Here is a 12,212-nt window from a genome sequence, read left to right on the forward strand (position 1 = left end):
TAAAATTAGTATTCCAGAGGGAGGCAGAGATGTGAAAGTTGGTCATGTTCATGATTGTCAACACTTGCTAGAAAGGTGTCTAAGTGAATGTCCGTTTGCAATATAAAAACTGGAGGAACTCAGGTCTGCCTGCATCTGTGGTCAAAAAGCATTGTTAACATTTTGAGTCATGACCCTTCATCAGTTGTGTCATCTGCCAAGTCTGAGGTACTGAAGAACAGTTACTGGACTCGAAATGTTAACTCTATTTTCTCTCCACCGATGCTACCAGACTTGCTGAGTTTTTCCAGTAATTTCTGTTTTTCTTTCAAACGTCCAGTATCTGCCGTTCTTGGTAGGGGATACAAATCAATCTGACTGGGACCCCAAACCTTTCTGAATAGTCAAAAGAAAGCCTGTGAATATTGTTTTAGATTGCAGGCAACATTCAACAGGAGAGGCAGTACTTCAGATGAGGTGGGGGAGCAACATCTGATGAGATGGAGAGGTGAAATACAAAGTTTCAACCAGGATGCTTACAACATTCTGTTTAAGACACGTCCGATGGTGCAGTGTAAAAATCCAGTGTAGAGTCCTGTATATCTCTGCACTGAGAGAGTCTTGCTGCCTTAATGTTCGTAGTTTTATGTTTAACAATATCTGAAAGAGTAACATGACAGTTCATTACCATTTACACATCATTTGTCTTAAGCATTGTTATCACTTGAATGATGTGGGCCTGGCGTGGGTAAATTTCAGTTCAGTAGAAGCTTGGCAGATAACACAAAAATACTCAGGAAGATGAGCGGTGAGGATGTCGTAACTATTGCAGAGGGATGCGGACAGGTTAACCACATAGACAAAACTCGGCAGATGGAACATAATGTGTGGAAATATGAGATCATACACTTTGGCAGGAGGAATAGAAGAGTTGAATATTATTGAAATTGAGAAAGACAGCAGAAAGCTACAGAACGGAGGAATTTTGGAATCCTCGTCATGAATCACAAAAAGCTAGCCTCCAAGTTCAGCAGGTTATAAGGAAGGTTCTAGATTAGAGTGGTGCTCAAAAAGCACAGCAGTTCAGGCAGCATCCGAGGAGCAGGAAAATCGATGTTTCGGGCAAAAGCCCTTCATCAGGAATAGAGCCCTATTTTGCCCGAAACATCGATTTTCCTGCTCCTCCGATACTGCCTGACCTGCTGTGCTTTTCTAGCACCACTCTAATCTAGAATCTGGTTTCCAGCATCTGCAGTCCTTGGTTTTTACCTAGGTCATAAGGAAAGCAATGAGGATGTTGGCTTTTATTTCAATGGGGACGGAGTATAAAAATAGGAAGGTTTTGCTAAAATTGTACAAGGCATTAATCAGACCACAGTTGAAAAACTGAACAGTTGTGGGCTGCTTTATCTAAGGAACGATGTAATGATATTGGAAGCAATCCAGAGAACGTTTACTAGGCTGATACTAAGTATGGAGGGATTGTCTTGTGAGGAGAGATTTGTAGGAGAAAGTGAGGACTGCAGATGCTGGAGATCAGAGCTGAAAATGTGTTGCTGGAAAAGTGCAGCAGGTCAGGCAGCATCCAAGGAGCAGGAGAATCGACGTTTCGGGCATGAGCCTTTCTTCAGGAGAGATTTGTAGATTGGTTGTGCATTCCTTGAGCTTAGAAGAATGAAAGGCAACATCTTTTGAAACATTCAAGATGCCAGAGGGCTGGTCAGGGTGGATGTGGAGAGGTTATTTCTCCCTCATGGAAGATTCTAGGACCAGAGAGCATAATCTGAGTAAAGGGGTCATGCAATGAGGACAAGAGATGAGGAGGAATTTCTTCTGAGGGTAATGAAGCTATGGAATTCTTTGCCACAAAAGATTGTCAATGCTGTGTCATTATGTATACTAAAGGCTGAGATGGTCAGAATGTTTAATCTGTAAAGGAATCCAGGGTTAATAGGGAAGTGGAGTTGAGAATTATCAGAGTAGCCATAATCTAATTGAACAGTGGAACAGCCTCAATGGGCTGAATGGCCTATTTGTAACTAAGTCTTATTGTTGTTTCTGTGATGAATTGTGACACAGGTGTTCAGATCTAAAGGTGATTGAGGGCATCTGATATCCTGACTGCTTTTATGTATAGCTCGCCAATGTGTAAGCAGATTACCTGGTTATTACCACATTACAGCTCGTGGTTTTGTGCAAATTGGTGGAAGGTAGAAAATTCCATAGCAAATGATTCCAGTTTCATTTTGGCTGTCATGTGCATCTGGATATCCCGAGGGCATGAAATCTGCCAAGTAAACTGTCTATTTTCAATTGAAAGGAAAATTGAGTGGGGAGTGTATCAGGCATTTCTGATCAGTAACTGGTTATATCCAGCCCCACTTGAAGGTTGAAATAACTCCTCAGTACATAAGAACATAAGAGATTAGGAGCAAGAATAGGCTATCTGGCCCTTTGAGCCTGCTCTGGCATTCAATAAAATCATGGCTCCACTTACCCGCCCTCTTACCGTAACCTTTAATTCCTTTCCTGTTCAAACAATTATCTATTTTAGCTTTAAAAGCTTTCAATGAGGAAGCCTCAACTGCTTCACTGGGCAGGGAATTCCACAGATTCACAACCCTCTGGTGAAGAGATTCTTCCTCAATTCCGTCCTAAATCTGCTCCCCCTAATTTTGAGGCTATGTCCTCTTGTCCTAATTTCTCCTGCCAGTGGAAACATCTTCTCTACGTTTATGTTATCCATTTCCTTCATAATTCTATGTCTTTCTATAAGAATCTCCCTCATCCTTCTGAATTCCAATGAATATAATCCCAGTCTACTCAGTCTCTCCTCATAAGCAAACCCCTCAACTCCGGAATCAATAGTGCATCCTTTCTCAAGTAAGGAGACCAAAACTGCATGCAGTACTCCAGGCATGGCCTCACCAGCACCCTATATACAGCTGCAGCATAACCTCTCTGCTTTTAAACTCAATCCTTTCAGCAATGAAGGACAAAATTCCATTTGCCTTCTTAATTACCAGTTGCACCTGCAGACCAACCCTCTGTGATTCATGCACAAGGACACCCAGGTCCCTCTGCACAGCAGCATGCTGCAACTTTTTACCATTTAAACAACAGTTCTTTTTACCTTTATTCAACTAAAATGGAAGACTTCATATTTATTAACATTGTACTCCATCTGCCAGACCTATGTCCCTCTGCAAAGTTTCACAGTAGGATCCTATTGCTAGCAACCCAGTCTATAAAGATGTAAGCCAATCTCATTCCTGATGCATTTATCCAATTTATTTTCATTGCAGCATCTCTTGGCCAAGGACAGGATGAATTTGTTTTCTTTCAAAGGCCTTTGGAGTTGCTCGGTGACGACACTTGGGGGTCAGGAGTTTTGGTCAATTTGGAGTGGACAGGTGTGGAAGGCTTGACAACTGAGCTGCAGAATAGTTTGTCCTTACGACGGATTTTATACAGGTGAGGCAGGCTTGATCTTTGGGATCTGTAAACTGTCACTGTGTATAAAATTAATTTTGTAAATGCTGCACATGTTTGCCTAACATTTTAAATCGTGTTAAATGGGTGTGTCACTTGAGAATAAATCATTTTCATATAACCAGTCACTCTTCCCATGTGACTACTGATCAGATCAAAGAAATCTTTTACATTCTTATGTGATGTAGATGTCCTTAGTAAGGCTCATCCATATTCCTTCAAACTAGAGTCAACCACGTTGTTGTAGTCTGATTTTACATCCAGGCCAGATTTCCTTCCTTAAGTGACATTTATAAAAATTGATGTGATTGCCATTAGTCAAGCTTTTCTTAATTCCAGATTTTTATTGGGATTCACATTTCACCATCCTGCCATTGTGGGATTTGACCACATGTCCCCAGAACAACTTCTGGATTACTATTCAGTGTCATTAACGCCAAGCCGTGAACTCTGTGATTCTGCCACTGCTAACCTAACCAGCTCTCCAACAGCATGGGACAATCTCAGATTTTGTTTTGATGACCGTCCCCTCTCAAATTCCTTTAGGAAAGCTGAAATATGTTGCAAGGAGTGTAAGATGACTTTCAGTGGTCGAATATGGGCTCACACTCATGGTTTGCCAATTAGAATCCTGATCTTGACCACATTGTCTTGTAGAAAAGCTCAGTACAGGGGTTGTCTGGGTCCTTGTGCCAACTATATGGTGCAGTGTGGGTCGAGCAGTTGACACTTTTAACTTTATTCATCAATGGATAGGGACACACTTGGAGATAATATATTAGGTGTAGCTTTTCATTTCTTTGCACTGGTGCCGATCAGACCAGATGGCCCTGCAAGGGAGACAATAACCTAGTGGTATTAACACCACACTATGAATCCAGAGACCCAGGTTATGTCCTGGAGACCTGGGCTTGAATTCTGCCATGGTAGATGGTGACATTTGAATTTAATATAAATCTGGAAGTAAGAGTGTAACAATGAGTGTGGAAATAGGCCCTTTGGCCCAACAAGTCCACACCGACCCTCCAAAGAGTAACCCACCCAGACCCATTTCCTTCTGATTAATGCACCTAACACTATGGGCAGTTTATCTGGCCTGCACATCCTTAGATTGTGGGAGGAAACTCACGCAGACACGGGGAGAATGTGCAAACTCCACACAGACAGTCGCCTGAGGCTGGAATCGAACCTGGGACCCTGGCGCTGTGAGGCAGCAGTGCTAACCACTGTGCCGCCATAAGAGTCAACCACATTGCTGTGAATGAATAGAAAAATTAATAGGAAAAAAACAGTTGCGATAACAAAGGTCACATGAATTTTTGACTGTGAATGGAATCTGATTTCCAAAATATGCTGCATTTTTGCATGGAAAGAAAATCTCCTTTGTTCAATTAAACACGGAGAAACTATTTCTGCTGACCAGGGATGGTGAGGGAAGGGGAAATATTAACTGGAAAACACACATTAAATGTAACTGGTAAAACACCAGAGCAAAATGTATGCAGCACGTTAAAATGCCCTGGAGTGTCTTCCCTAAAAGTAATGAAAGCAGATTTAATAGTTACTCTTTTACATTGGTAATTGGATGTCAATTTTAAATCTAATTGCTGGACTTTGGAGAAAGTGGGAGAATTGAATTAGTTGCATATAAGGGGCTAAATGGTCTCTAATTACACCACCACATTTTGTGTTCTTTCCTACTTTTAATTGTCTTCCCCACCAAGCCTTCCCTCCCAAAACATTGTTCTATGTTTTAGCCTCATTTTCTTGCTTTCAGAGCCTGAGTATGTCACCTGTCCCCGGGGTCGCTATTCATGCATCATCATCATCATCATCAACAACCATTTGGCAAGCAGCACAGATTCCAACAATAATGTCCATTCCCAACTCTTATCCAATTTGGGATTTTGTTTTAAAATAGAGAGTGCCTTGAAAGATAAATTGTAATTTTGCCTTGTTCTTTTTTCCATTCAAAGGCGTTTTTCTCCCGACCTGGCTCACATTTATTCTGTTGAAGAGACGGCTCTGCATTCCCTACAGTTACTCCCGATGTTCTCTACAGGTACTGTAACCTATAGCACAAATTCTGGATTAACTTCATTTGATTAACATCGGATATCAGGGAGATTCAGTGTAAAACTTCCCCTCAGGCAATTCAACTTCAATTATGTGATGAAAATCCAGATGTGTTCCTGTGTGTGTTTTGCACCTTTTTGTTGTGTGTACAATTATTGTTTTGCATGTCATGTTAGTTGGTTAGTCCACACTGATGATTTAACAGCATGAGCTCAAAATGTGTTGCTGGAAAAGCACAGCAGGTCAGGCAACATCCAAAGAGCAGGAGAATTGATGTTTCGGGCATGAGCTCTTCTCCCGCTCCTTGGATGCTGCCTGACCTGCTGCGCTTTTCCAGCAACACATTTTCAGGTCTGATCTCCAGCATCTGCAGTCCTCACTTTCTCCTCAAAGAATTTAACAGCATGAGCCAATCAGCTCTTCCCAATCTCTTGAACAGAACATGTAATCAGCCATGGTCTGCATTTTTACATTCTGCCAATACTCCCAATTATTTTCTCACAATTTTATTCCTGTTTCATTTTGTTTTATTCGGCTGAACTTTTCTTACCGTTATCTTTTCTCCTTATTACAATTGTTCTTCCCTCCCAGGTTCTTTTACACTGAACCTCTTCACACTGTCCGACCCAGAATTAATTTCCATTCCCAGGTTCTGGCCTTCCCTGGCTCTCTTGAGTCAATCTCTCTTTCCTTTTAAACCTCGGGCCCTGACATTTACATCCTAGCAATTCCCCCGAACTGCATGTTTCCCTTTAGCCATAGAACTAGATCAAATCAACTGAGTGAAATTAGAGAATGCTGAATTTTTGAAGAAAAAGGAAAGGTAAATTGAAAAGAAAAAACAAACGTTACATTTTTTAATTAAAAAGAACAAAGTATTTTATATGCAGTTCAGACAGAAACAGGAAAATATACGAAAACTGATGTGAAATTACTGCATGAGTGGACAGAAAGAAACTAAAGATAAAGAAAACAGGAAATGAGAGCTTCACAGAAAGAGGAAGACCCGGTGAGAGAGATTTAGACTGACTGACAAGAAAGTGACAATGAGACCGGAGAGGAACGTTTTTTAAAAGTTGTTCCTGTGACGCAAGTGTTACTGGCAGAGCCAGCATTTACTGGTATATACAGTTCCCCAGAAAAGGTAACGGTAAGCCTAAACACACACATTACAAACTCTCATGGTGATTAAACAAAAAGGCAGGAAATGCTAATGGGTTTTTTGCAACCAATCTGGTTGCAACCAATCAAGGTGAAGCTTGGTTACACCAAAGGGCAACACACATGTTATATTTCCTCTTATTAATTCGTGGGATGAGGGAATCGCTGGCTAGGTCAGCATTTATTGCCCAGAGGGCTGTTAAGAGTCAACCACTTTGCTGTGGCTCAGGAGTCAGATGTAGGCAGACGAGTTAAAGATGGCAGGTTTTTCCATAAAGGGCATTAGTGAACCAGATGGGTGTTTTCAACAATCAACAATGGGTTCATAGTCATTAAACTGGCTCTTAATGCCAGTTCTTTTTTCATTGAATTCAAATTCCAGCATCTGCCATAGCATAATTTGAACCTGGATCTGCAGAAATTACCAGGGTCTCTGGATTATTAGTCTAGTGATAATACCACTAGGCCATCGCCTTCCCACCATTCTCTTTCTCTCTTTTAAGGAACTTGCTTTTTTAAAGACTTGTTAAATAAATTGCTGGCATTTTCTGCTTTTATTACAAAAACTTGGCGGAGGGATGTTTTATAAGAAGAGCAATTTTTGGAGAGATTATACAAATTAGGCTTGTTTTTCTTGAATTTAGAAGGTTAAAGAATGATCTGATTGAAATCTGCAAGATATTAAAAAGAAATGACAGGGTAGATAAACTATTTACATCGGTTGGAGATTCTAGAATGAGGGGGGCATAGTCTGAGAATTCCGTAGAGGAGAGATGTTAGGAAGCATTTCCCCACACAAAGGATGGTAGATGTTTGGAGTTCTCTTCCACAAATGGCTGTGTATGCAGGCTTAGTTGTTAATTTTAAATCTGAGATAACAAAGTTATCAACTTGAACAAAGTTGTTAACGGATATCGTCTAAAGGCAGGTACATGCATTAAGGCCACAAATCGGCCACGATCTCGTTAAATGGTGGGAAAGGCTGAGGGGCATGAATGGCTGCCTCCTGTTCTGTGTTCCATAACAAAAGTACTGACACAGGGCCCCGGCTAGTTTGGTTGCTCATCTTAGATATATGTAAAAGTTTACATCTAATATATTGTCTGTGCCATACTCTCATCTGATCAAAGAAAAACAAAAGTAACAAATCATAACCACACAGATGTGCACATGCTAATGCGCAAGTAGTGTTTTCTAAATCTTATGCATTAAATAAACCTAAGACAGCTTTGAATACACCGGAATATCTCCGCTCCCTATAGTTTATTGATGTGTGATCTTAAAGGTACAGCCTATGTAAACATAGATGTTCCTTCATGACAGAATAGTCCAGCTCTTGCAAATCCACTTGCCATCCAGTTCATCATGGGCACAGCGAAGGGACACATACCAGGGATGTTTGAAGCATTGTCTGTACGTTCACTGTACACAGTTGCATCCTAAGAAATGTACACTGTATGAGGCGAAGATGACCATGTTCTTCATCTGGGGGTGATTGAAACATTCCTGGTGGAACCTATGTAATGGTTGAGGCTAATTTGCAGCAATAGGACAGGATGCTGGAGACAATCACATTTCCGATGCATTGCTGTTTTCTCTCTCTCTCTCTCTCTCTCTCTGCCTCTGATTTGCTCTGATTTTCGAAGGAGGTTGTACCTCTTTATGCAGTTTGTTGGTACCAGTCACTGTGAGTGTGAGCAAATCTTTCCCAGCACTTGGAGTCACTATCAAAACACTTGAGTGAAGCCTCAGCATGTGTTTATCACCTTTCACTGAACTGCAGTGACGGTGCTTTCCTGTCTCGCGCTTGCTCGCTCGCTCTCTCTCTCTCTCTCTCTCTCTGCTGCAGTTGTGACTGTCTCACTGTGGTGTGGATGCTTCGCTGAACCCTGTAGTGCCTGGTTTCGGTTGCACCATCTGGTGTACAGACTGCAATGTAAGAACTGGGCGGGTACTCGGTCTATCTGCAGATCATATCATTAACCTCTCGAATCAAGGTGACCAATGTCTTCGATGGGTCTAACCGTCATTATGCTTTACTTATTTTACAAAAGCATTAGAATAATACACATTTTTTCTTTTTTTTGTCTTTTGGTCCAGGGGATTTGGAATTGGCTGCTGGCCCTGGGAGTAAGGACAAGCAGGTGCTCAGCCTTTTCTGCTTCTTTTCGTTGCCACACGTAGGATGCCTGTATGCAGTTGGGAATATGGTACAGCAGCTCTCCACCTATAACTATCCAGAAAAGGCCAAGCAAGCAGTGATTAGTCCTCAGTTCCTGCACGTCATTACCAGGTACAAAGAAATTCGGTCAAGGAATATTCTTGCCATCAGACCTTAAAGCGTGCACATTAGGAGCAGAGAGAGCCTCTTCAAGCCTGCTCCACCATTCAATTTGAACATGACTGATCGGTATGTGTTCCAGATCCCATATACCGCTGATAACCTGGGATTTCCTTTCCTCGCAAGAATCTATCAACCTCCACCCTCAAGATAGTTAATGATACTGTGTGCAGTTCTGGTCGCCTCACTTTAGGAAAGATGTGGAAGCTTTGGAGAGGGTGCAGAGAAGATTTACCAGGATGTTGCCTGGAATGGAGAATAGGTCGTACGAGGATAGGTTGAGAGTGCTAGGCCTTTTCTCATTGGAACGGCGAAGGATAAGGGGTGACTTGATAGAGGTTTATAAGATGATCAGAGGAATAGATAGAGTAGACAGTCAGAAACTTTTTCCCCGGGTACAACAGAGTGTTACAAGGGGGCATAAATTTAAGGTGAAGGGTGGAAGGTATAGGGGAGATGTCAGGGGTGGGTTCTTTACCCAGAGAGTGGTGGGGGCATGGAATGCGCTGCCGGTGGGAATGGTAGAGTCAGAATCTTTGGTGACCTTTAAGCGGCAATTGGATAGATACATGGATGGGTGCTTAAGCTAGGACAAATGTTCGGCACAACATCGTGGGCCGAAGGGCCTGTTCTGTGCTGTATTGTTCTATGTTCTATGTTCTAACTCCCCTCCGTCACAATCTGAGCCAGAGAGTTTCAAAGTTTTCCAACTCTCAGAGAAAAAATATTCCTTCATCTGTGTCACAAAAAGGTGTCCAGTTATGTTTAAAAGCAATTAAATTTGGTTCTGGATACATCCACAGTAGGAGGCCTCAATTTCATTTAATGTCCACCTGGTAGAGGCCACCTTAGTAAAGCAATCAAATCACCCCCACTTCTTCTAAACTAGTGAAAACAAGCCCAATCTTTCCTCATTGTAATAACCGGCTCATTCCAGTTATCAGTAAAGCCGCTCTGAACTTCCTCCTAGACATTTACATTCTTCCTTAAATAAAGAAACCACAACTGCACACAGTATTTGATATGTGGTCTTATCATTGCTGTGAACAAGTGAAGCATGACATCCTTAAATTTGTGTTCAGTTCCATTTGTATTAAAGACTAACATCCCATTAACGTTCTTCCTCACTTGCTGTGCCTGCATAATAATATTTCCTGACCTGTCCATGGGAACCCCTAGATCTCAGCACACTTTGGAATTCAGCAGTCATATCCATTTAAATAATACTTGTTTTTAAAAAAAATGATTCATGCCAGAATAAACAACTTCACATTTTCTCACTTTTTCCCGAGGGAACCTTTTCAGCATCTAACAATTTTTGCAAATTTAATACCAATACATATGCTACTTCATTGGCCACCCTTATAAAAATTCCAGCATGAAGTCCAGTAAGACCTAGACAAACATCAAACTGCAGCTCCATCAATTTGTTCAATACTGTTTCCATTAGGGGTGGCACGTTGGCTCAGTGATTAGCACTGCTGCCTCATAGCACCAGGGATCTGGGTTCAATTCCACCCTCGGGTGACTGTCTGTGTGGAGTTTGCACATTCTCCCCGTGTCTGCGTGGGTTTCCTCTAGATGCTGCGCTTTCTCCCACAATCCAAAGATGTGCAGGTCAGGTGGATTACCCATAGTGTCCAGGGATGTGCAGGCTATGTGGATTAGTCATGGGAGATGTAGGGTAACGGATAGAATGGGGGAGTGGGTCTAGGTGGGATGCTCTTTGGAAGGTCAGTGTGGACTCGATGGGCTGAATGGCCTACTTCAACACTGTAGGGATTCTATGATTCTAGTGACAACTTTGCCAAGTTCCACTCTTACTTTGATGGCCTGATGCATAGCTGTTTTCCTGATGAAGGGCTTATGCCTGAAATGTCGACGCTCCTGATCGTCGGATGTAGCCTGACCGTCTGTACTTTTCCAGCACCACAATCTTCGATTCTGATCTCCAGCGTCTGCAGTCCCCACTTTCTCCTAGTGAATTAAATCAGAATTATACCTTGTATTTTCATCTTAGTAAAACCAGACAGTCAAAAACCTCCAATAGCTACTTCAATGGTTCCCAACTGGACTTTTGAATAACTAATCCTAAACTTTGTGACTAATTAATTTCCAGTCATAAGTTTTGTATCTTAAATAAAAGACTTACCTATTTATTAAGTCTTAGCAGAGAGGAAATTAAAGATGGTAATCTAATTTATGTTTATGCTTTAAACTTGAAGATTTGTTTTCTGTCCCACTCACGCAAAGGCAGACTGGCAAACAGACAAGGGTAAGGGAGGGATAGAAGAAACCAAGAAAAACTAGTCCGAATACTTAAATGGATTTCACAATGCATTGTTTCACAGCATAGATTTTTTTTTTGAAATCTTGATCAGGGTCAATTCATCCAGATAAAGGTGTTCTACTTTATAAGATTCCAAAATTTGGTCTGTGAGATTAGGCAAGGAGCTTTCAAATCTTGTGCTGTGTTTTCAGCACTCAAACTCATTTTCTAAGCAATCAGAATTCAGAAAACCAACTTCAACTATGATTCCTCCCTGAGAGGCCAACTGTTTGTCCTGAGGCCTCCATTACCATTTAGCATCTGCTTGAACATCGGGTCTCTTCCGGACTTGACAGAACCAATTAGAACATAGAACAATACAGCGCAGAACAGGCCCTTCGGCCCTCCTTGTTGCGCCGACCTGTGAACTATTTTCAGCTCATCCCCCTACACTAACCCATCATCATCCATGTGTTTATCCAAGGATTGTTTAAATCTCCCTAATGTGGCTGAGTTAACTACATTAGCAGGTAGGGCATTCCACACCCATACCACTCTGCATAAAGAACCTGCCTCTGACATCTGTCTGAAATCTATCACCCCTCAATTTGTAGTTACGCTCCCTCGTACAAGCTGACGTCATCATCCCCGGAAAAAGACTTTCACAGTCTACCCTATCTAATCCTGTGAACATCTTGTATGATTTATCAAATCCCCTCTTAGCCTTCTTCTTTCCAGTGAGAATAGACCCAAGTCTCTCAGCCTTTCCTTATTAGACCTTCCCCACAGACCAGGCAACATCCTGGTAAATCTCCTCTGCACCTTTTCTAATGCCTCCACATCCTTGCCGAAATATGGCAGCCAGAACTGTGCACAATATTCCAAATGTGGCTG

At 41.8% G+C, this 12,212-nt stretch overlaps 1 protein-coding gene across 2 annotated transcripts in view; it reads left to right on the forward strand.

Annotated features, from left to right (window-relative positions):
- Window positions 1-12,212, forward strand: part of hps3 (HPS3 biogenesis of lysosomal organelles complex 2 subunit 1) — a 71,228-nt gene that overhangs the window by 11,064 nt on the left and 47,952 nt on the right. For both annotated transcript variants that reach the window (XM_087993328.1, XM_043702683.2), the window contains 3 exons: window positions 3,285-3,453; window positions 5,448-5,533; window positions 8,809-9,001. In XM_087993328.1, the coding sequence (XP_087849454.1) occupies window positions 3,285-3,453; window positions 5,448-5,533; window positions 8,809-9,001 (448 nt within the window). The remainder of the gene's footprint in view (window positions 1-3,284; window positions 3,454-5,447; window positions 5,534-8,808; window positions 9,002-12,212) is intronic.

The sequence above is a fragment of the Chiloscyllium plagiosum genome, unplaced genomic scaffold (genome assembly GCF_037043375.1).
Source record: "Chiloscyllium plagiosum isolate Xiang-an unplaced genomic scaffold, Cpla_swu_hap1 HiC_scaffold_13, whole genome shotgun sequence".
Lineage (NCBI taxonomy): Eukaryota > Metazoa > Chordata > Chondrichthyes > Orectolobiformes > Hemiscylliidae > Chiloscyllium > Chiloscyllium plagiosum.